Genomic DNA, 21792 nt, shown 5'->3' on the forward strand with positions numbered 1-21792 from the left:
TTGGTCAATTGACGATTGACACTCGGTGGCTTGTCTTTGAAACATAGTTGACTCTCGACCAACTGTCGCCCGAGATGTTGATCGAGTATCAACGGAGGTGTTGATCAAGTATCAATCGAGTGTTGATTGAGGATAATGGATATTGATCAAGGGTATCGATCAACAGTCAGCTGCAGATGCTTTTGGCACACATGATCCCACCACCCTATCCTAAACAAGTATGGGAGCTGTTTCAGCAAGCCATGCTTAGCCAAGATTATCCCTGATGGGATTTTCCATGCACTTGTGCTTTGTTTCAGCAGGGGAGTGTCTAATGAGAGTGGTTTCACCCAAAGAAATCCCATTAAACCTGACTCTGGGGTTAAAGAAAATAAAGCAGGAGAGCTTCCTTCAATGTTGATGAGATTCCTTTTTGCTAGAAATATCCCCAGAAGCTTTGGAGACAAGTGTGAATATTAATATTTCAAAATAGGGCTACCTTTAGGTTTGGTTCTTAAATTATTTGATGTCAATAGCCGACAAACCAATCCTTCGATTGCCTTTGGAATCTATGTCTTCCCATGCTGTTGCATTTCCAAAGCCAAACAATGCATATAGATATTTAAAATGGATGGCAGTTGCAGAAAAAAAAAAGTCAAAAGTTATCCATTAAACAGCTGAAATTTATTTTCCAAGATTATTTGTTTAAAAAAATAACACTTCCAAAGCTTTACTGGATCATCAGACTAAAGCAAAAAGAACCAGTTGACCACATTGTACTGTCATATTTGTTCAACTGTGGACCATATAATGGAATCATCGAAACTTGAAGGCATGCTTAAATCCATTATTTTTAGTATAGCATCTCAATTCAATATTAAATGAAAGTTACTATTTCATATTTTGGCAATACTGCCCTGAAAACCTACAGGAGTGCAGAATGGAGAAATTGAAGATCCTACAGTTTCAATGCTGAATCTAACTGTTATGTACAAAGATTGCAGTTGGAGTTTTTAAAACTCAGTGACCAGTCCAAGACTTGGGAGGAAAGGACTTTTTGCAAAACACCTGAAATATTTACTGAAGCATTCTGCTCTCCTGATAAAGCTGATAAAGACTCCAGATATGACATGATGAATTGAAGTCTGTTTTGTAGCTAAGAAGCACACAATTATTTCAACATAAGAAGACCTAATACTAGTCTAGAAGTACTAAGTGGATACTGTAATTAACTATTGTATCACATTCAGTGTATGCAACTTCTTTTAACTTAAAAATTGGTAGAAAAATCAATGGCTCGCATGGGATGAAATCCTTTATGTCAAGCCCTCATGGTCAACTTTCCACTTGGTGAACAATAGTAATTTTGCTCATTATTTAAAGCACATTGTTTTAAAATAGTCTCTGCTGCTTGCCTCAGACCTGAAGAAGTGTCTATTCTTTCCAAAATATTCCTATGTCAAATTTTTTAATAACATTTAGCTACAAAAAACTGCGATAAAATATTTTTTAGAAACATTATAAAAAGTTAAAAAAGTTCTTAACTTTTTGACTTGATAATGTTGTGAAAACATTGAAACGTCGCCTAGCTTTTGAGCTTTTTTTAAACTTTTTATAATGTTTTTAAAAAATATTTTATACCTGTAAGTCAAATTTAAATGCTTAATTGGGCCGTTTTAACCCTTATTTCTAACAATACAAGCCTTAAACTTAGGATTAACAATAGCAAATTTATACTCAACATCAAAAGAAGGATTTTCTACATCAAGTTTAAATAATAATTGTCTGCATAAATGACCAAACTGTTTTTATGTGCTCTGATTTATTTCCTATTGAACAGGAACATTATTCTTCTGGTTTTCAAACAGCACCGACAGTTTGTTCTTTTAACATTGTATAGTTCCATAAAATATCAATACCCACCCCAAGGAAGGTTAGCAGAAATTCCAAGCAGGAGGGGGGGGGGGGGGGGGGGGGAGTCAAAAGCCTAAATTTTTAGAGGAAAGTATGAAGCTAAACCTGAATTTCCAGGAAGTGGGGGTTTAAACTAATAATACCTTCCATGGAAGGGGTATGGATACTTTCTGGAACAACACCTTGCCTAAATATGGCAATACAAATCTGCACTTTTTGTCTAAAGCTGATCACCAGTAACAAGATACCAAAACTCTACTATTCTCCTCAGGGATGGTGAGCAGAAGATATCCACCTAGCTCCTACCTCGCTTGGGAGATATCCACTGTTACTGACTTCTACTTTGGTCTAAAACAACATCAAACAAAACAAGTAGGAAACATTAATTAACAAAACTGGTCATGTTACTGCATCTGCCAGGACATGTACATAGAAGATGCTCTTTGGGCTTGTCATCTAATCTTCTTCCAAGTTGGCGTAATGAGCAAAATGTAAATTGTAGGAGGCTGGTTCAAAGGCTCCCATAGAAGATTGATGGCAACAAACTGTTAACAAATTACTGTCCCTTGATACTTGAACTTCAGTTCAGTCAGCAAGCCACTTAAACTGTCAAGAGAGTGCTTCAGTTTATTAATATGATGAGTTTATGGTGGCACATAGGCTGGAGGTAACCTGTACCCAGAATAAGCTACCTTGCGACTTCCACCAGAAACACTTCCCCCACTGCTGCTGTAACTATAGCTATATGAAGTCTGCTTAAAACTAGCACCACCACCACCTGAAGCCATACTAAAACTGACAGCAGTACCACCAGCGCCACCACCAGCTGTGCCACCAACACCACCACCGCTGCCCACTGCACCACCACTGCCACCACTGCCGCCGCCACCGCCACCGCTTCCAGCTCCACCACCAAAGGCACCACCCCCAGCACCACTAAAAGAACCAACTCCTCCACCAGCACCAGCTGCACCACCAGCACCAGCTGCACCACCAGCACCAGCTGCACCACCGCCACCAGCTGCACTGCTGCCACCAGCTAAACCACCGCCGCCACCTCCAGCACCTCCAGCACCTCCAGCACCACCACCACCACCACCACCACCAGTTCCACCACCATTGCCTCCAGCAAATGCAACATTGCTACTGCCACCACCACTTGCCATTTGTCTACTAGACATGAAAGTTGGTGCTTGGTAGGGAACAGACTTCGCTTCCTCAATCAAGAGTGGTGTTCTGTCACCACCTAGAACAGGGCTGCGTGGGTACACAGGTGGCACAGGGGGCTTTTCATTTGGCAGGACTATTGGCTGCTTCAATAGCTGTTCCTTGATCTCATACTCTTCCTGGAGGACAACTGGCTTTCGCTTGTAGATGAAGGTTGTTTTCTCTGCCCCTGTCATTTTCTGCTTTCGACAACATCCCATAAGGATTAGCACACAGCACCCAATGAGAAGGAGAACAATGGCAAGTACAATGGCAGGTATAATTGCATAAGTCCACCATATTCCACCAGGCCTATCTGCAACTAAACCAGCAACAGGCGGTGCAACAACTTTGCATGGAGAAAGCATTTCATAAGAGCCAGATACCACCCTAAAATCTGGAGCAAGTGCCACTACAAACTGTGGATTCAAATCATTGCCAAACCAAAAGCCATCAATGAACTTTGCCAAGGTAGGATGAGAACATTCCTCATATGGCAAAAAATCAAAATAGAATGTAAATAGAATTCCAGGAGTGTAGCTGACCACACGCACGCTGGTGAAGTTTACTCCAAAGTAACTGGCTATCTTGTCTAACAGGAGCACTCTGATTCCCACATTGTCCATGAAGGTAGCATTGTCATAGTCAATCAGAATGTTAAACTTGTGACTGTAAGGAATGTTGTCTTCCGACACACTCACTTCAAATGCATCATAGGCCTCACTTCCTTCCTTGTCAGCAGCCACCATCAAAAACTCGTGTAATCCAATTCTATTAACATCAAAAGGCAAGCCATAAATTTCTTGGTGTGAAGAATTGAGGAGTATCCAAGATGTCCTGAGAAGTTTGTCTCCATCTATTGTCCTCATTTCTAGCTTTAAGTTTGGTGTGTAGAGGTCTTCTTTGTCGTAAAATGTGTCATTAGGAATGTGAAATCGTAACCCTTGTCCCTGGAATACATCCAGCCGATCAATGTGATTGTACAATTGTGGAGGTGTATTATTTGGTGGTTCAGGAGTTTGGCAAATGTCCAGGCCTTCGAATGAGCCAGAAGAGACTAGGAACTCGGGACGAAGAGCATTAATGAAGTTTTCATTTAACTTTTTGTTCATGATAAAGCTGGATTTCCACTTCAACAGCCGTAGGTCATCACATGCTAGATTTGGGATGGCAAACTGGAAGACAGTTGGAACATCTGGACCATAGCTACGGACACGAACATCATGAAAGTCCACTCCAAAGTAAGTTGCAAGCTTCTCCACAAAAATCACTCTTGAATTCACATTGTCTGCAACTGTAGCATCATCAATGACAATAGTAAACTTGTGGTTATAGATATTAGTATCTTCCAACACCTCCACTTTAATTTCATCGGAAGCTCTAAACCCTCCCTTGTCAGTGGCAGTCAAGTAAAACCTGTGCATGCCAATTTTGTTGTTGCCTATAGGTAAACTTATAATTTCCTGCTGTGGAGAGTCAAAAAGAAGAATCCATGAAGTTGGTAGCAGGTTTTCTCCTTTCATCGTTGTCATGAACAACTTGAGTTGGTGGGTGTACCCATCTTCCTTGTCATAGAATGTCTCTCTAGGAATAGGGTACTTCATTGCTTGTCCTTCGAATACAGTTTGGCGCTTTGTAGGGTTGATGGTTACTGGTGGAGTGTTCATATATTCTCCACAAAGTTGGTAATAACCAGAAATTACATTAAAATCTGGAGAAAGTGCTGCCACAAATTTTGGATTTATATTTCTGTCGCTCCAGAACCCACTTTTCACCTTTAAAAGATTTGGGTCGTCACATGGTCCAGCCGGAACAGTATCAAATCCAAAAGTAAATGTATCAGGGTTTTGACTCAAAACCCTAACGTTGTTGTATTCCAAGTCATAATAACTGGCTATTTTATCTATCAGTTTCACTCTCTGGAAAACATCTCTCTTGATTGCATTGTAGTTTTCAATGCGGATGGTGAAGTTGTTTTCATAATTTACGTTTTCTTCCAAGACAGTGATCGTCAAAGTAGTAAATCCTTCCTTTCCTTGTCTATTTCTTGCAACAAGGCGAAAATCATTACGTCCAACTGTACTGATATCCAAAGGTAAACCATAAATGTCCTGCTGATTGGAGTGAAGGAAAATCCAAGAGGACAGTGGAAGTTCTTTATTCTCCATTGTCCTAATGCTCAGCCTCAAGTTAGGTGTATAAAATTCATACTCGTCGTAGAAAGTGTCGTAAGGAACATGGAAGCGTATTGCTTGTCCCTGGGACACTTCTCTTTTGATAATACGTTGTTGATCTTCTGGGCTGCTCTCCAGCTTGGGTGTAATGCCTTCGCAAGGTCCAATACCAAAGTAGTAGCCAGTCAAAATTCTTATTTTGTCTTCTCTAAGGGCAGTTACAAATGACTCATTGACCTCTTTTTTATCATCAATCCAGAAGCCATCTATGATCCTTTTCAAGAGTGGATTGTCACATTCCCCATATGGAATGGAATCAAACCTAAAATGAAAAGATACTCCTTCGAGATACTTGGCGATGCGTACACTAGTTAAGTTTAGCTGATAGTATTTAGCAATTGCTTCCAATAAGAACACCCTGTTTTTAGTATTTCCTGCCAAGTCTTCATAGCTATAGCCTCGAAGGAGGATTGAAAACTCATGATTGTAACGGTTTGTGTCATCCACTACAAGCACCTTCACACTGGTAAAAGTTTCAAGTCCTCCACTGTCAATAGCAACTATGCGAAACTTGTGGTGTCCAACTAAATTTGAAGCATTTGGTTGGGCATAAATTTCCTGCTCTGAAGAATTAAAACCAATCCACGAGGTTGCAGAAAGAGCTTCACCATTTTTTGTTCTAATTTCAAGCTTCAAGTTACGTGTGTAAAAGTCCTGTGGGTCATAGAATGTGTTCCATGGGATGATGAAGTGCATTCCTTGTCCCAAAGACACACTCAGTTGACCAATTTTTTTGTTTACTTCAGGTATGGAATTCTCAGCAGCAGTTGGTGTACATAGTTCAATTCCCTCATGAAAGCCATACAGTATGTCAAACTCTGGAAGGAGGTATGTCTGAAAGTTTGGATTCAGTTCTCTATTATTTCTGCCAAAGCCATCTATGAGATTTTGCAAATTTTTACTGTTGCAGTTCTGGTCTGATAACTCGAATTTGAATGCAAAGAAAATGGCACCATGTTCATACGTGTAGGATGCAAGATGTAACTGAGACAAGTCCAAACCATAGTAGTTGGTAATTTTTCTCATTAGCTGAAGTCGAATCCCAACATCATTTATGAATTTTTTGTGGTCATAATTCAGGCAAATTGTAAACATGTGAGTGAAAGAGGTTAGGCTGTCGGACACTTGTACTTTAAAGCGGTCAGATACAGTTTTTCCACCATTGTCAGTGGCACTGAGAACAAACTCGTACAATCCAATGCTGTCACTTCCGAAAGGCAGGCCATAAATTACTTGATTCAGTGAGTCAAACATTATCCAGGAGGGAAGTTGACCAAGACTACCTGTTCTCATCTCTAGCCTTAGATTTCTTGTGTTGCCATCCTGTTGGTCATAAAACATATCAGCTGGGATTTGATATCGAAGTGCTCTTCCAGTGAAGAAGGTCATTTGGCCAATTGACTTCCGAATGACAGGTACAGTGTTAACAGGAAGGGGACTCCCTGTTGTAGTAGCCAGCATGACAGTTATACTGGGAGCAATAGATGATGGTGGAGCCATTGTGGCCAAAGGTGTTGGAGACGTGCCAGTCAGTACTGGAGTTGGAAACAGATTGCTTACTTGTCGACGTACCCTTTTTTCATGAGGTTTTGGCTGCCCAGTTACAATATGCCACCCACTAACAGGGGCTTCAAGAAATTGTTTAAATGTTCCCTGCTCAGAACTGGACTTCAAAAGAGAGACCATTTTTATTCCTATGACAAAAACAAAACAATACGTGGTTTAAGTACATTGCTTTTTTACACCACCATTTGGTCTTGCCAACACAATCCTACAGATATAAAAACTAACATGTGTGTAGGGTCTAAGGTGACTGAGGTGGACCAGGAAAAGTTGTCTGTTGCACAATACAGCAATAACTGGCAGAGATAGCTTGGGCTAAACAGGAAACTATTTGGCTCTTGGTCAGTTTGCACTGACCTCTCTGGACTTGGTCAGTATGTTATGAACTGAAGTTAAATGTTTTCCCATTCTGCCCACCCACTCATTTAATAAGTTTATAATTTCAAGTATTTTGCAACCAACACTTAACAACTCAATCATTAATTTTTTAAACAAAATTGGGTTTGGAGGAACCAGTTGGTACCTCTTTAGTGCTGGTGCTCACAGGGTTTAAAGAAAATTTTGAATTAGATAGCTGTTTTCAGAAAGTAGCCAGCAAATTTGCTGCTTGTGATGCAAGTACCTGAGCCGGGTTGTTTGAAAGCCAGTTAATGCTAACCCAGGATAAAAAGTTAACCAAAGAATTAATTTTTGTCCACTAAAATATCCATACCAACCCCAAGGAAGGTTAACGGAAATTCCAAGGGGGAGGGGGGGGGGGGGGAGGGGGGGATTCTAAAGCCCAATTTTTTGAAGGAAAGTATGACACTAAAATGGAATTTCTGGAGGGGTGGGGTGGGGGTTCAAGCTGAAAAACCTTCTGTGGGAGGGGTATGGATATTTTCTGGAACAACACAATAGAGTTTTGAACAACCTGGCATTGAAGAACAGAACTGCCCAGCAGAGTGCCACAATATCCATCAGCAGCTGGCCACTTTTGACAACTTTGTCAGAGTGCAAAGAAAACCATTTTTCAAATTTGGCCTTTAGGCAAGCTGTTACTATGATGAACTGTTCCAAAAGTCATTCTCACGTAGCCTCCAAAAATTTATTTCAAGCCTTACCTTAATCAGCTTTAGACATTTTTCCCAAAACACTTCACTTGTTCATTGGGCAAGCAAAGAATGGATTCCACTAGCCTGACTGCATAATTATTAAGCGTTTCTTCTGCTCAACTTTTACACCAATAAGTATTGCCAGTCCCTCTGGATTACATGCACATGTTAGCAGGCTGTTAGCCAAGATTTGAAAAGTGGGCATCTAAAATGTGCTATAGGGCCTGCTCAAATGAACAATTTAGCAAGCAAAATATGAAAAATAAAATGATTTTCTTTAATAAGTGGCCGCATCTACAGGGTGCCTGGATGTCCGTTTGGCTAAAAGCCTGCATGTTAGTCCCTTGCCAGTTATCTTCCATCATAATGTGTCAGATCTGACCTAGTAATTTACTAGTTAACAGTAGCATTGATTCATGCTTTCACGAACATGAGAAGTTTGGAGAGAACAAAAGAAGCATAAGAGTCACCCAAGGCACAGCCAAGGACAACTTCTAGCTTCTTGAGTGCTCCTCAAACTTCCTATTTACAATTTTACAACTCAATAATGTACTCCATATGTTATAGCGGGACTTTTTGATCAGGTCACAAATAGAGTAGGGAAAATCATAGAGTTTGGTCTTAAATAGGGTACAGGATTTTAGAAGCAGGCTGCACACCCCACCCAATTTTTCTGCCATCCCCTGAGGGGTGGGGGGCCACCATAACTCATAACTCCCTAATCAAAGTCTCACTGGTTTCAGAACATTATTATTGTACTACACACCTGCAATATCCATTCCACAGCCAATTTTCCAGGAAACTACAATACCAGGCTTCTTGGGATCAGCTACATTTCCTGGTCCTGCTGTTATCATCACAATATTTTTGAACCCAAATGCTGTGCTATGTCCCTTTCCAGCTGACATGTGAAGGTCTGCTATGTTCACGTCGATGAATTCTGACAGTTGTCTCATGAGTTTCATTCTCTCTTCTCCACAGAGCTCCCCCACATGAAGATCAAACTGAACAGTGGCAACAGTGACGGGCATTCCATGAGAGCAAAGTGGTTCTGTAAAGGGTGGAACCTTTGTCTCGTTTGACATCATCGATTTATTCTCCAACATGGTATGTAAGTCTTGAACATCAATAGAGAAAACAGCCTTGTGCAATCCGCTGTCCCTTAGATGGACCTCAATATCAACTCTCCCTTTGTCTCGCTTTAAGGGTAACCCATAAATTTGGTTCTTGGTTGCATCAAAAGACAGCCATTTAGGTAGCACTGTTTTTCCTTGTTCTAAGGCCTAACAGACACAAGAAAGACTTGTTACTTATTTTGAAGCTGCCTGTACTTTTTAATAAGCCTGCTTAATTTCTTCTTAGTAGTGTCACTACAAAGGGGCTTTTTTTGAATGTGTAAATGCCCATTTTAAATGAACATTTTGTTTCTTCAAAATGTAGCTGGTAATCAATGCTGCCACAATCATTCTAGTTTCTGAAACAGTGTTGCATTGTGGACACTGTCAATGCTTTATATCAAAAGTTGCATGACAACACCTAAAATTCCAGTTTCCCCACCCTTGCAATAATTATCAAACACAACTTCATTGTCTCTAAGCTTGTGGTATTAAGTAATATTTTGAGTCATTTAAACATTCTGTATTTTTGCACTTTCAACAAATATCAGACCTGACCAGGCATGTGGTATTTTGAAGATGCAGTTCTTTTTAATTGATTTTTTTAGGGGCAAGTCTTCCATCCGTGTAATTAACGCCTCTTTCAATTAACACCAATATTGATTGTTGATACTTCACTGGATTAAGTGATATTCATTTCACAGTATGCATCTGCTTTGATTCACAACATACCTTGTATTGCTGTTTGCCATCTCGAGGGGGTAAAAAGTATTCAAATGATCTCCCAATAACAGCTATGGCATCTGGTAGTCTTTGGTATTGTTCCTCCAATTCTTTACCACAGACAAGCGTCACGAGGAGGCAGAATATGTGTATTATGAAGTTCATTTTGCAGATGAGAAGTGTGCTAGCACTTCTTAACTCTTTTGCACACAGACGCCTCAACCACAGCTTAAACTTAGCTTCTGTAAGCTATCAACACATTGATGGATCTGTAGAAGTAAATCACACAGCAATCTTTTAGAAAGAAAACAACCAACAAGGTCATTTGTGGTCAAAAATATAAAACGAAAAGTTTAACTTCTGGCTAAGCTGAGAGCATTTTTTTCTAACATTACAATAATTGGAATCGTAAAGCATTGCTTGTCCTTTTAACCAAAACTGAAAAGAAAACATGAAGAAAACATAAAGGATTTAAGTTTGCTAGCCTTAAACAGACAGCGAGTAGAGACAGTACAGATTCTTTTGCACCATGTGTCATCACATACTTTTTGCCTGTTCTAGCAAATACTCCCACGAGAAAATGATAATATATCGTTTTGACTGTTTAACATTTGTGGCTTAATGAAGCAAAGAAAGTTACTTTAGAGTATGCATATTAATCGTGGTATTACTTTAAAGGTGCCAAAGAATACAGTGCTTTATTTGTTAAAAATGGTGATGTCATATCCACAAGTCTTTCTAGAAAAAAAGAAGTGGTAGACTAAATAAAATTTACATTTGAAATGGCTGTGTGCCAAAATACAAATGCAGACAATATTTTAAGATCTACCTGCAACAGCTATGGTGACTGTGATTTCAAAAGCATAGGAACAATTTATTTAGATTTTATGCAGTTCAAAAGATAATTTTCTGATAGAATTAAAAGATTTTCTATTTACATCTTTGAAAGCAAGAGAGATTTTGAATATTTACCAAACTATTGAGAATTGATAGTTATCTTGGAAACAAAAATTGTCCGTCTTTTGAAACTTTCTCGAAATTACTCTGTTTACAGACTCTTGCTTAATTTCTCCTTCAACAGAATTTTGATTACAAAGTTTTATTCACTATGTCTTGACACAGTGCTGTATGAAGAAAGGATACAAGCTTTTCATAATATTTAACTTACTGACTGGCTGTAATATCTGATTGTCTAACTGGCAAAATACTTCTGTTCGGCATTAAACTTGAATTCTTCCATACTAACCAGTTTTGTCTTGCCTTTAAACATTAATCACACTCCAGACATAAAAATGTATTTAAAAATAATGATTTTCAGCACTAGTGGACTTGTGTGACAAAATCAGTATCTCTTGCTTTCACTCCCAAATTAAATTCATTTTGCACAAAACTAAAGCAGATTAATAAATTAATCCTCTATACCAAAGTTAAAAGACGAATACGCATTAATTATTAAACTGAACGTTTCAAAATTTAAATGTGCCAGCCAGGTTAAACGACTTATCAACAATATATTGCATTAGTACAATTTTCTCTGTCTAAGGAGTAGTGACAATATCTAATTGCAATTTGCCCGGTTATCGTTGCTTTTCATTATGTCTGTCACTTGTACTTTAAAAATCGGATTAAAAAAAAAACTGTGATAAAAAAACGTCAAGACAGAAAAGTGAAGTTAAGATAATGCTTAATCAATTTATCCTGTGACGCCTTTTGAAAATTATGCTGACTTTCCGGAAATTATACGAGTTGTGAACCGCCGCAATATATTTTTTTCTTCAGGGCGAAAATATCCAGCGCTGTCGTTCCCCAGATAATTCTTTTCAAACAGTTGTACTATGATCATTAGAAGATAATTAGCGCCATTTTGTAAGCCAATTTCCTATCATTCAACCATCTCCGAAAGCTGTCAACATCACATTTCGTAGGTTTTGTTTAAAATTCACGATTCATTTAAAATTCACCACCTACCGGTATCAAAGATCGAAACATTAGCTTCGACCGTGCTGAAGATCGTCGACAGACAGCGTAAACGTTCTTCACCGAAAACCGAAGGAAACTATTTCCGAAAGATTTTGGTTTTGCGTGACTTATACGTTGTCGATGACAGGAAACCCAACACAGCGTGAAACGTGCGAACGAGTTGTTGAAGAGTTTTCAACAAATGGTGTTATCTGGCCATCAGACAAAACACCGGTCAAAGAATAATGATGAATTGGTATTTTGCCTTTCTCGGAAGCATTCTTTATCGTGTTCTGCAAGTAATATTTTATACGAAAAACGGAACTGTTTGGCGTGGGCTACGATTCAGTAATTTTCACTGAACTGTTTTGACTCCAGTTCACGCCCCTTATTGTGGGTAATATGACAACCAAAACAAAGAGATTTACTTTTCAAAGAATAGCTGCCATCTTCCGAGGCCTAGAATTAACTTTTTAACCCCACGTATTTCTGGAGCCCGAAGCAAAAGCGATTCTGTACTGCTTGCTTCTATCTTTACTTTGATATTTGGGTCGGGGGTCATCCATTAAAACGCAGTTTGAAGCATTTTCAAACACCGACAATATAAACTTCGGAGTAAAACAGCTTCAGACGGAGAACGTACATTTATATTCTATTTACAAACTTTCATTGCATTAATTTGACCAGTCGTAGCGACTCGCACATGTGCAGGTTAAAAAAGCGTCAAACGAGAAAGTTGTCTTTGGTAGAATTCAGCCCGTGGACACTCATGAATCAACCAAAGAAAACAAAGATTAATATCGAAAGAGAATAGGACCATGTTAAGCCACGAAATTGTTCAATATATTTAAGCGTTAAAGTTTAATTTCTTCCCGGCAACAGAACACGCATTATCACATATGTTATTCATATACAGAGCTTGTACATGTGAATGACTTTCTTGCTTTTGGCTTGTAAAATACCCGAATGCGATGTTTTAGTGCGTCAAATTATCTTACTGTCCAAGGTAAAACTTCAAGAGCCGGCTGAGAGTAAACGAATCTGCTCCTTCTTTGTCACAGAAACATAGCCATAAACTAAAATATTCCGAAGAAGCGACTTGTTTAAAACAGCGCGCAGATTTCGCGAAGTTTTAGGAGTTTCGCTAGTGTCAAATTTGACTGAACGCATTTCCTGGAAGTAAAACTGTGTCTCTTTAGCTAGTCGATTTTTACAACTTATAGCCACTTGTACTGCTTAAAGATTTACCTGATAAATTAAGCAGGAACCGGCTATTCAAACGACTGTGACTCGTTTAGTTAACTTGCGAAAGGTTTTTGAACTACAACAACACTTGACTTTCGATCTCACCTCGTAAATGAAACTACACAGTCTTCGGTAATAAACTCCAACAAGAGCACGCCAGATAGTAAGAGAAGTGGTAATTGCTCGTTTTTCACCACCCAAGATGTTTTCTAGTTCACTTCTGTACAAAAACTACCCGCGAGACAGCGTAAAGGTGTGTTTGTCAAGACGCGACGCGTTTCCGTACTTCACTGATGATTGGCATTGATTGACACATTCCTGAGATCCCGATACACCGCGGACCAATAAAATCACGCGATTTTGAGTGACAAAAGTCTGCGGTCTTTTGCTCTGTTGATCACAGTGAATGGAGCGTATTTTTAAAAAGCGGTTGGACTCCCAGCAAAAAGGAAATTGGTATAACGTTACTTTGACCCGTAAACTAAACTTTCAAAACAACGCTGTTTGGAGCGAACGTCTAATAAGCTTTTAGCCTCAAGGTTTTTGTCATCGTCCGTTACATAGCGTTTTGTTGGTTTTCCGGAGGGGCGAGTGAGCGAAATCAAAGAAAAACTTGCGGTGAGCCCCCACACCACAAAAAATGAATTAGAGCGATAATGGGTTTGTTTGCAAACTTACCGAAGATCTTTTATTAGAAAATTTTCTTAAAAGCATTTAGCGAGAAGGAACTATTTAAATGATATCGGGATTTGAGTTCATTAGGTCTTTGTTCGCCACAGAAATGTTATTTATATATACATCTTTGTACTTTGACTTTTAGAAGATGTAAATTTTTGCACGATTTGCGGTCATTATTAAACTACAAAATATCACAAAAACGCATTTTCATGAATATCAGAGACAGTTTTGTTACAATAATTTTTAATATCGATAAGTTTTAATATTATTTTTTGCGGGATTGTCAGGGCTTGTGTCCAAGCGATTGAGATAGCTAGCCCAGGATTTGTAAATTTCACAGCTGTAGTAAAAATAAAGTTATTCGGCGGACTGAATGAAAAACTTGATAAAATCTCCAAGAATTATGTTTTCAGAGACAGACAGAGAGAGACCGATTGTAAAGATATTAAAATATTTTAAAATGTTTTCATCTTATATTGGACAGGTGAACTCCTTTCCGTTTCTTTTGAACACTATTGTCGTTACACTGGACAACAGAGCGCGAGAATTGTCTCTACCAGTGAGGATGCGTCGTGCTTCAAATGTTCAAGGTGGAAGACATGTCAAAACGAACAACTTTCTTTCCGTTATATGAAGGTTCGTGCTTTTCGTAAATGGATTTAAGAAAGGATTAACGGATAAAACTGTATCACTCAATTATTGAGATTGTTTTCAGCTTCTCATTTCACGCAATGAAGGTATTACATGTAAAAGTTGTTTGCAAAGAGGCAATGACTGGATCACAACAAGGTCTGTAGAACAGAGTGAAATCACCGAGTGAAAAATTTTCGAATTAAATGTTTGAAGTGCGACACGCTCGCTTGCGGCCTAATTTCGAAGCTGCTTTGCGTAACTTCTCAGTCTCCTAGTCTTTCTTGCAGACAACAGAACAGAACATAGAAAAATGAAATGAATACGTGATATTGTTTCAGTCGAAAGCTTTCACAGAATTCGCTGATATTTGCAGATCAGGCTGAAAGCTCGCCTGTGAGATTGTAGCTGATAGGGGTCCTGATACGGTTTTGAAAGTCTCGCCTCTGTTTCGTCGTTAAAAAACCACCGTAATTCGTTTTGTCTACATCTTGCCAAAGACAACATGCAAAAAAACAAAAATTGTTATGTATGGCATCTAGATTTAATTTTAACTCATATCCGAGCCATCCCTTCCAAGGAAACAAGTTTGGGTTTGGTCTCGCCAGTCTGTCTACTTTGTCAGTTGTATGGCGTTAGTGTTTCCTTTTAAATGCAACCGTTTCACGTTCGTGTTTTCCTATGTATTCAATCTAATTTTAGAAGTTATCAATTCCATCGTGAATAGGCCGATATGTTAAGTAACTGACTGAGTGACATGTTTTGCAGCCCTCGGCATTTCAGCCTCATTGCGCACAAAGCTTAAAATATGACGGGCGTATAACGGTTTTAATGGTTACCTGAGTTTGGAACAAAAGATACTTCGAGAGGCTCTTAGAAAGGCTCATCCACTTCTTTTCACTTTGCGTACAGCTTGAGGGCTTTCACAAACAGCAATACTGAAGGTCAAAATGTTCCGCTTGGTTTGCAGAATCGAAACAAACGTCTTTCACAAAAATTATCGTGCGAAACCTATTGAATGTGACCTATCTCCTTTCATCTTTGGGCGCCATTTTTATAGTCACTTTTCTTTTTCGCCGAAGTTGAACTTTACTCTTAACGAAAAACTTAGAAATGACTTCATTGGAATAAACAATTTGACGTCATTCTGACTCGCCCTGTAAAATCGTGGGCACAATCTCGACCTCGCGGATGAGAAAAAGGAAAGTTATGCTTGTACTTTCGGATGTGGGTCCGCTTTTGCTATTATGTTGTTTTTTTTCTTCCTTCTCTCTTTTGCGTTTTGCAAGGTCGCAGAGCGGAAGAATTGACTAGAATCATCCATTAGCTAGCCCTGCTGCGTAATTTCGAATATTCTACTAGTTATACGTTGAATTTAATTTTTGTTCTTTTTTGAAGGAGTCACTGCGACACTTAATTTAGTGTCACGCTACAATAACGGTTCTTATAATCGTGCATGAAAGTTGTATTTAACACAAAATATATATACCTTTAACTGAAAAGAAGAAGGGTTTGTCCGGCGTAGAAGTCACTAGAAATAACTGAAACGGTTTTGTATGCAAAGAAATCTAAGAAAAAACAACGCAAAAAAAAAGTGCGAGTGTCGGTTAAATTTAGCTACAAGGAGCTTAGCGAATTGTGTCAGCATAATTTTAATATCGACTTACATGAGCGAATGGTACTTAAGCGGGATTAAAACAAGATTTAGTCTTGGAAAGATGTCAAAACTTAGCTTCACCTGATACATATGCACGTACGATGTTGAAAAGCAGCTGAAAGATTAGATTTGGAATCCGGGCATTACAGAATTGTATCGATAGATTGGTGCCGTGGTTTCAGCAGAGAGCGAACGCATATTTTTACATGTATATAGTGAATAGAATTGAAATTCGCTTCCATTACTCGCCTCACGTGATGCTTAAATATTATTTTGAACCATCTATATTTATCAAAATCATAGACATTGGGTTAATAATTTTGTAAGGACGAACTAGAGATCGCTGTTGTTAAGGAGATGGCCCTGATAAACTCTATCGCGCAAAACCTCTTGTGTTGCGCTTTATATATATATTTTTTTTACTCCCGAGCACTTTTTTTCGTTTCATAGCGTCTATTTTTCGTCAAGCTGATTCGCTAGTTTGGCATCAAAACTCTTCTCGGATATTTCGCTATCAGTTTCTAAAACCTCTGTTCCACAACGGCGCGCAAAATATTTTGTCCAGTGGATCGCAAAGATGAGAAATGAACCCAGAATTACACAGAGCATAATTTATAAACTGCGATTTTTGAATTGGTTCAGTTTCTATTATGGAAATAGATGAGTTACAAAGTTGCCTACCAGCTTAGCTTTAGCAACCGAAATTTGAAATCCGATTCTTCACCGTTATCATAATTGCATTTAGTTTTGCATCCAATGTCTATTAAAAATGAAATTTGCAATATTGAATAGAGAATTTCACTTTCGCTAAGCAGATGCTTGATAGCCTTAGCGACGAGAACTTTCGTCGTTCCGACTTTGATCTAAAATCCAATCTCAAATTGATTAAAATCCACAGAGGTTTTAACAACAAAATAAAATAAAAATATCTTTAGAAGCGAACTAATATTTTACGGAATAATTGCACGAGATTTAGGACAAACATATATCACTGTATGTTTACTCTACACTTTTAAAAGAGTGTTACATGAACGAAGCTTAATGTTGAGAGTTCTCGTAAAATTACTCTTCAAACATCGCAGATTTTGAGAAGCATTTTAACTTTGCAAAGTTCTAGTCATACTAGGAGAGAGATTAATAGAAAATTGATTCGTAATTCAATCAAACGTAATAACCAAGCCGACAAAATATATGGAGACTGCAGTAATTAAACAGCACAGATTGAGTGTCGTGCTTTCACAGACCTTTTAATCACAAGCTAGATTGGTTTCTAAATTTCTTTTAGCAAACGTTGATTATTTTAAGAGTTTTGTTATTTATATTTGTTTATACTTAGAATTGCTTTTCTTTTCCAGATCGAGCAGAGAGTAGGAAGGAGAAAGGGAAAAAAGTAAAGTTAGTGGTGGGAAAGGTTCTCTACGAGAGGCCATGTTTGTCGCAATGGAGAAAAGAGGTCAATGATACAACCTCAATAAGCTTGTTTTGTAATCTGATGATAAAAGAACTTGCTCTGTTTTTCACATCGTGTAGTCAGGGCGCTTAAAGTATTCAGTAGGAAAAATTATGTTTTTTATGCCATTGAATAAATCCCTTATTGCCCAACCTTGTCAGGTCAACATGGCTGAATATTGCCCTCTTTCTCTTTTGCATGATTATGGACCTTGTTTGCCTCCCGATCCAGTGCAAGTAAAGAAAAAGCAGTTGGACGATTTCCATCCATATTGACCTCACACTCGGTCAATAAGGCACATGCATTCTCTTGAGACTCAAAGCATCGCCACTAAAAAAGCATAAGTTTCCTCAGGAAGTTGAAAACATAGTCGACATTCAAGACTCTGGTGACGCTATTTTCAAATGGAAAGTTCAAGTCGATTGGTTTCAGTTGCCGATCGTGATCGTCCAAATGAGATTAGTTTGAAACTGAACAAAGACTTGTTAGAATCGACAGCCTGTGGAATCCGTCTTCTGATCAATCATTTGTTTCTCATAACTCGCACGCGTCCTTGCAAGCCGATACCATGCACTCTACAAACAACTGTTACAGCGTTGTCTCTTGTTCATGTCTAAAGTCTCTGTGTGAATATTTGCAGTTTATAATTGACAAAAAGTTGATCTCTTGTAATGTGCCCTCCCGCTCCTATGCCAGCAAAAATATGATCATGTAGAAGCCGTAGACATGAAATTAAACGCCAGTGCGCTAATGCTATCCTTGAAGCTTCAATTCAAGAGGAAGCTAATGAATATTTACCAGCGACAAATCACGCGTCGATAAGACTTATAATAAAGTCTGCATACGTGTTCACTTAAAGCTTGAAGAACATCTTTCTCTTAAGTTGGCATGGTGTGGCTATAGTCCTTTACCTCAAAGAAGGAAATTATTTCACTCCATTTGCTAGTTTACTTCTTAGTAACACGACATGGCACAAAAACTTAAATCACATGATACTAAGTCCCGTAAACTCCTAATGCTATTGTACTCACCCGTTTGCTTCAAGGACTTGGAGTCTGTAAGTTCTTGGTTGTTTTATGTGGTTTCCTGTTACTGTTTTCGGCTTCAGGACTTCTGCTGGCCCCTTTGTGCATGACGTGACAAAATCGGTCTTTGTAAAATGACAGGTCACTGTCTTGGCTGGTATCCATGGTGCCCCCACGTCAGTTTGCCACGTGACATTTATAGCACATTATTTTAGCTTACAATAGACCCTAATAAACACGATCTAACTTCTTAACATTGACCTTTTTGTCATTTTATTGTGATTGTTGAAGTTCGATTAAGTCGAACAGAATTTTCCATGCACTTTAAATTTTTGTCGCGCTCGGAGTACAGGACTTAGTACTTTTCTACCAGACATTTTTCGGGAAGACATGCACCGAAGGTCAGAATCTCAAACCGGTTGTTTCCCCTCCCCCATCCCCCCATCTGTCTCAGTAATCCCCTCTCACTTAGGTTTGACCGGTGTTGAACTAGAATCTAAACAGTACAGAGGAACACACCAACGGGCTCGGAAGCCATAGGGCCATAGAAGATTCAGTGTAGTATTACGTAGGACCAACCTAACGTAGGATTTAGCAGTGTGGCGCAAGTCAACAGAATGGCTCTTCCCCCTCTGCCTCCACTGTTTCTAGATCGAATTAGAATTTAGAAGTGTTGGATTTTGTGGCGGGAGAGAAGAAAACCCTCCGAGCGAAGATGGGACACAACGACAAGCTCCACCCACATATGACGCTTGGTGAAGGATTCGAACTGGGCCACATTGACGATAAACGACTGCGCTATTCCTACACCTCAAACAGATTAGTCACTGAAACTAGGGAAGCTTTTTATAGGAATAACTGAAGATATTGTAAATAAGGTAGGCTCTGTAAAACAAGTAAATGTTAAAAATATTGTTAAGAAGACGCTTAATGGCGGTATAAATCAACCGACGTTTCGGGACTACTGCCTTCTTCAGGGTTTTCAAGCTGCCACGTAAAATAACGAGATTGTCATTTGCAGTCGTGTGCTGTTTTGAGACTGTTTGCGCGTACGAAAAAATGCACGCGCGTGTCTCGAGACTTATAAAATAAATGTAAATCCCCTGCCTAGTTTTAATGTTGCAAAACAAAGAATTTTTTTTAAATCTTTGTTCAAGACCAATTAAGAGCCAATTTTTTTATATGCACTTTACAAGATTCTGCTCGAAAACCACGCCATATAGAGTGCGGGCTTCAGTCCCGTAAAACTAAAAAAAGACAAAGAACGCAGACAATCCAAACTGACGCGGCGTACGGGAAAACGTGTGCGAGCGAATCACAATTTGGTTGTGGTTTTATTAACTCGGAGTGGATCATAAAGTGGCGAGAGTGTTTTTCCCAGTGAAGCCAATCGGTAGCGTAGTAGAGATGTCTTCAAATGAGTGACGTAAACCTAAATCTGGCCAATCACAAATTGCACACGCAATCCAGTGAGCCAATCAAAACTCGAAGCGAATACATGAAGCTTACGCCGAAGCGCGGGAAAACGTGTGCCAGCGAGTCTCGATTGGTTTTGGTTTTACTTCTGATTGGATGACAAATTAAAGGGCGCTATTTTTTTTTTTATGCCAAACGCTTAGCGTAGTTGAAGCAAACCCAAAGCAAGTGCTTATTATACGTTGCAAGTGAAAACTGAAGTCTAGCCCAAAACACAGGCGAATAGTCCTAATCACGGTTTTCGACGCCATCTTGGCGGGTAGGCAAAGCGGTCAGAAATTACAGTGTTTGTATGGGAATCCGATGGCAAATAACTTTTTGTAAAATCGAATTTTATCCGATTTGTGACTCGTAATGTTAAAATACTAGGTGAAGATTGTTTTCACCAAGTTTGAAGGGTGTAGCTTGGCTACAAGACGCTCAGTTAATTTTTCTAATTTTCCATACATTTGTCTGTAAATTTGGCTGGGTAGACGCGGTTCGCGGGAAAAAAATTTACAGACAAGTATTTGAAAAAGTAGAAAAATTAACTGAGGCTCTTCTAGCCAAGCTACATCCTTCAAACTTGGTAAATACAATCTTCTACATAGTCTTTTAGCGTTGCGATCCACAAATTGTGAATCGCTGCACCCTCGTCAACTATTATGCGATAGAAATCTCGAAATACATCACAGATGACATCAAAAAAGTGAAATCGCACACGAGCCCTTAGGCGAGTGTGTCACTAATAGCTACTAATGATGTTCTTACCACATGTTGATGTCTTCTGTGACCTATTGCTGAAAAGACTCTCGGCAACATGGAATGTATTTGGTTTATGTTGTAAAGAAACAAAAAACAAAATGTTACTTCATCCATACCTCTGTCCTCCAATACATCATAGTAAAAACCAATCAAATTGCGAGAATAATTTCACTTACACCCCCCTCCACCACCTACTATACAAAAAATTTTTGAGTTAAATTCCTCAGTTTGAAAATATGAAATTAAGGCAGTTACGTACTGTTTATGCCCGGCGCTTTTTACCTCGACATCTCTGCACGTATAGTCTTGTGCTCCAACTACAAACCTTGAACTTTAATTATTAAATCTACTCAACACGTAACATGTCATAACAGAAGTTTATAACTCTTTTTTAAACTTCTGCTCGTACATGTTGGCGCCGGGAACTGTACGCCGGTGACATCTTTACCTGAATCTTCCTGTCTACCCGAATGTAGTAGACTTTTCCACGCTCACAAAATGTACGTCATCATGGAGACAAGCTGGCTCAGCTAAATAGCCCTTATCATGATTAATTACGTCATGTTTTACGCACAGAAAGGTCAGTTGAATCGGTTGCGTCGTGCGTGAAGGAAGTGCGTGATCCTCCATTTCCAGCTGTTGTTAGCAACGACAAACATAATAAATTAAGCGTAAATGAGTCTAGAATGACTTAAAAGGACGTCATAGTTAACTTGAAAGGTTGTTTGGATAAAAAAATGATCACCATTCTTCTGAGAAAATGCGATATGTTTTACTTCTAGAACTGTGACCGCTAAGAAATCGACTTCCCGTTGCATTTTCTATTTTGTTATTCATGCAGATACGATAACCATAAAAGAAACTTTGTCTTAAGCTTATCAGTTTACTTTATTCACACCCTCTAGTACGTCTCACAAATTTACATTTTCTCTAGTTTTTGCTCTTAATTAATCAGTGGGGCATGCACAGTTGGGCTCTTATAATATATTGGACACTAACTGGAAGCTAGTGGGTCTTCCAAAAACCCTTTTAACGCGCGGGGGCTGTTTTACTCTAGGGGACACTTGATGCTGAAAGGCGAATCATACGGTGATTTAAAT

General features: G+C 38.9%; 1 protein-coding gene and 1 long non-coding RNA gene across 2 annotated transcripts; one reads left to right on the plus strand and one right to left on the minus strand.

Moving 5' to 3' along the window:
* Positions 1–641: 641 nt before the first annotated feature.
* On the minus strand, positions 642–9993 carry LOC110043928 (uncharacterized). The gene is made up of 3 exons (XM_089273487.1): positions 9838–9993; positions 8757–9273; positions 642–7027 (listed from the first exon to the last, which is right to left on the minus strand). The coding sequence occupies exons 1-3, from the start codon at positions 9991–9993 to the stop codon at positions 2538–2540; spliced, it is 5163 nt and encodes a 1720-aa protein (XP_089129613.1). The 3' UTR covers positions 642–2537.
* Positions 6080–14862, plus strand: LOC110043929 (uncharacterized). Its single transcript, XR_016201991.1, has 3 exons — positions 6080–6161; positions 6633–6748; positions 8972–14862. It is a non-coding gene; the product is annotated as an uncharacterized LOC110043929 (long non-coding RNA).
* The last annotated feature ends 6930 nt before the right edge of the window (positions 14863–21792 follow it).

This window comes from Orbicella faveolata, unplaced genomic scaffold (genome assembly GCF_042242905.1).
Source record: "Orbicella faveolata isolate gen_17 unplaced genomic scaffold, um_ofav_v1 contig_35, whole genome shotgun sequence".
NCBI classification, from domain to species: domain Eukaryota; kingdom Metazoa; phylum Cnidaria; class Anthozoa; order Scleractinia; family Merulinidae; genus Orbicella; species Orbicella faveolata.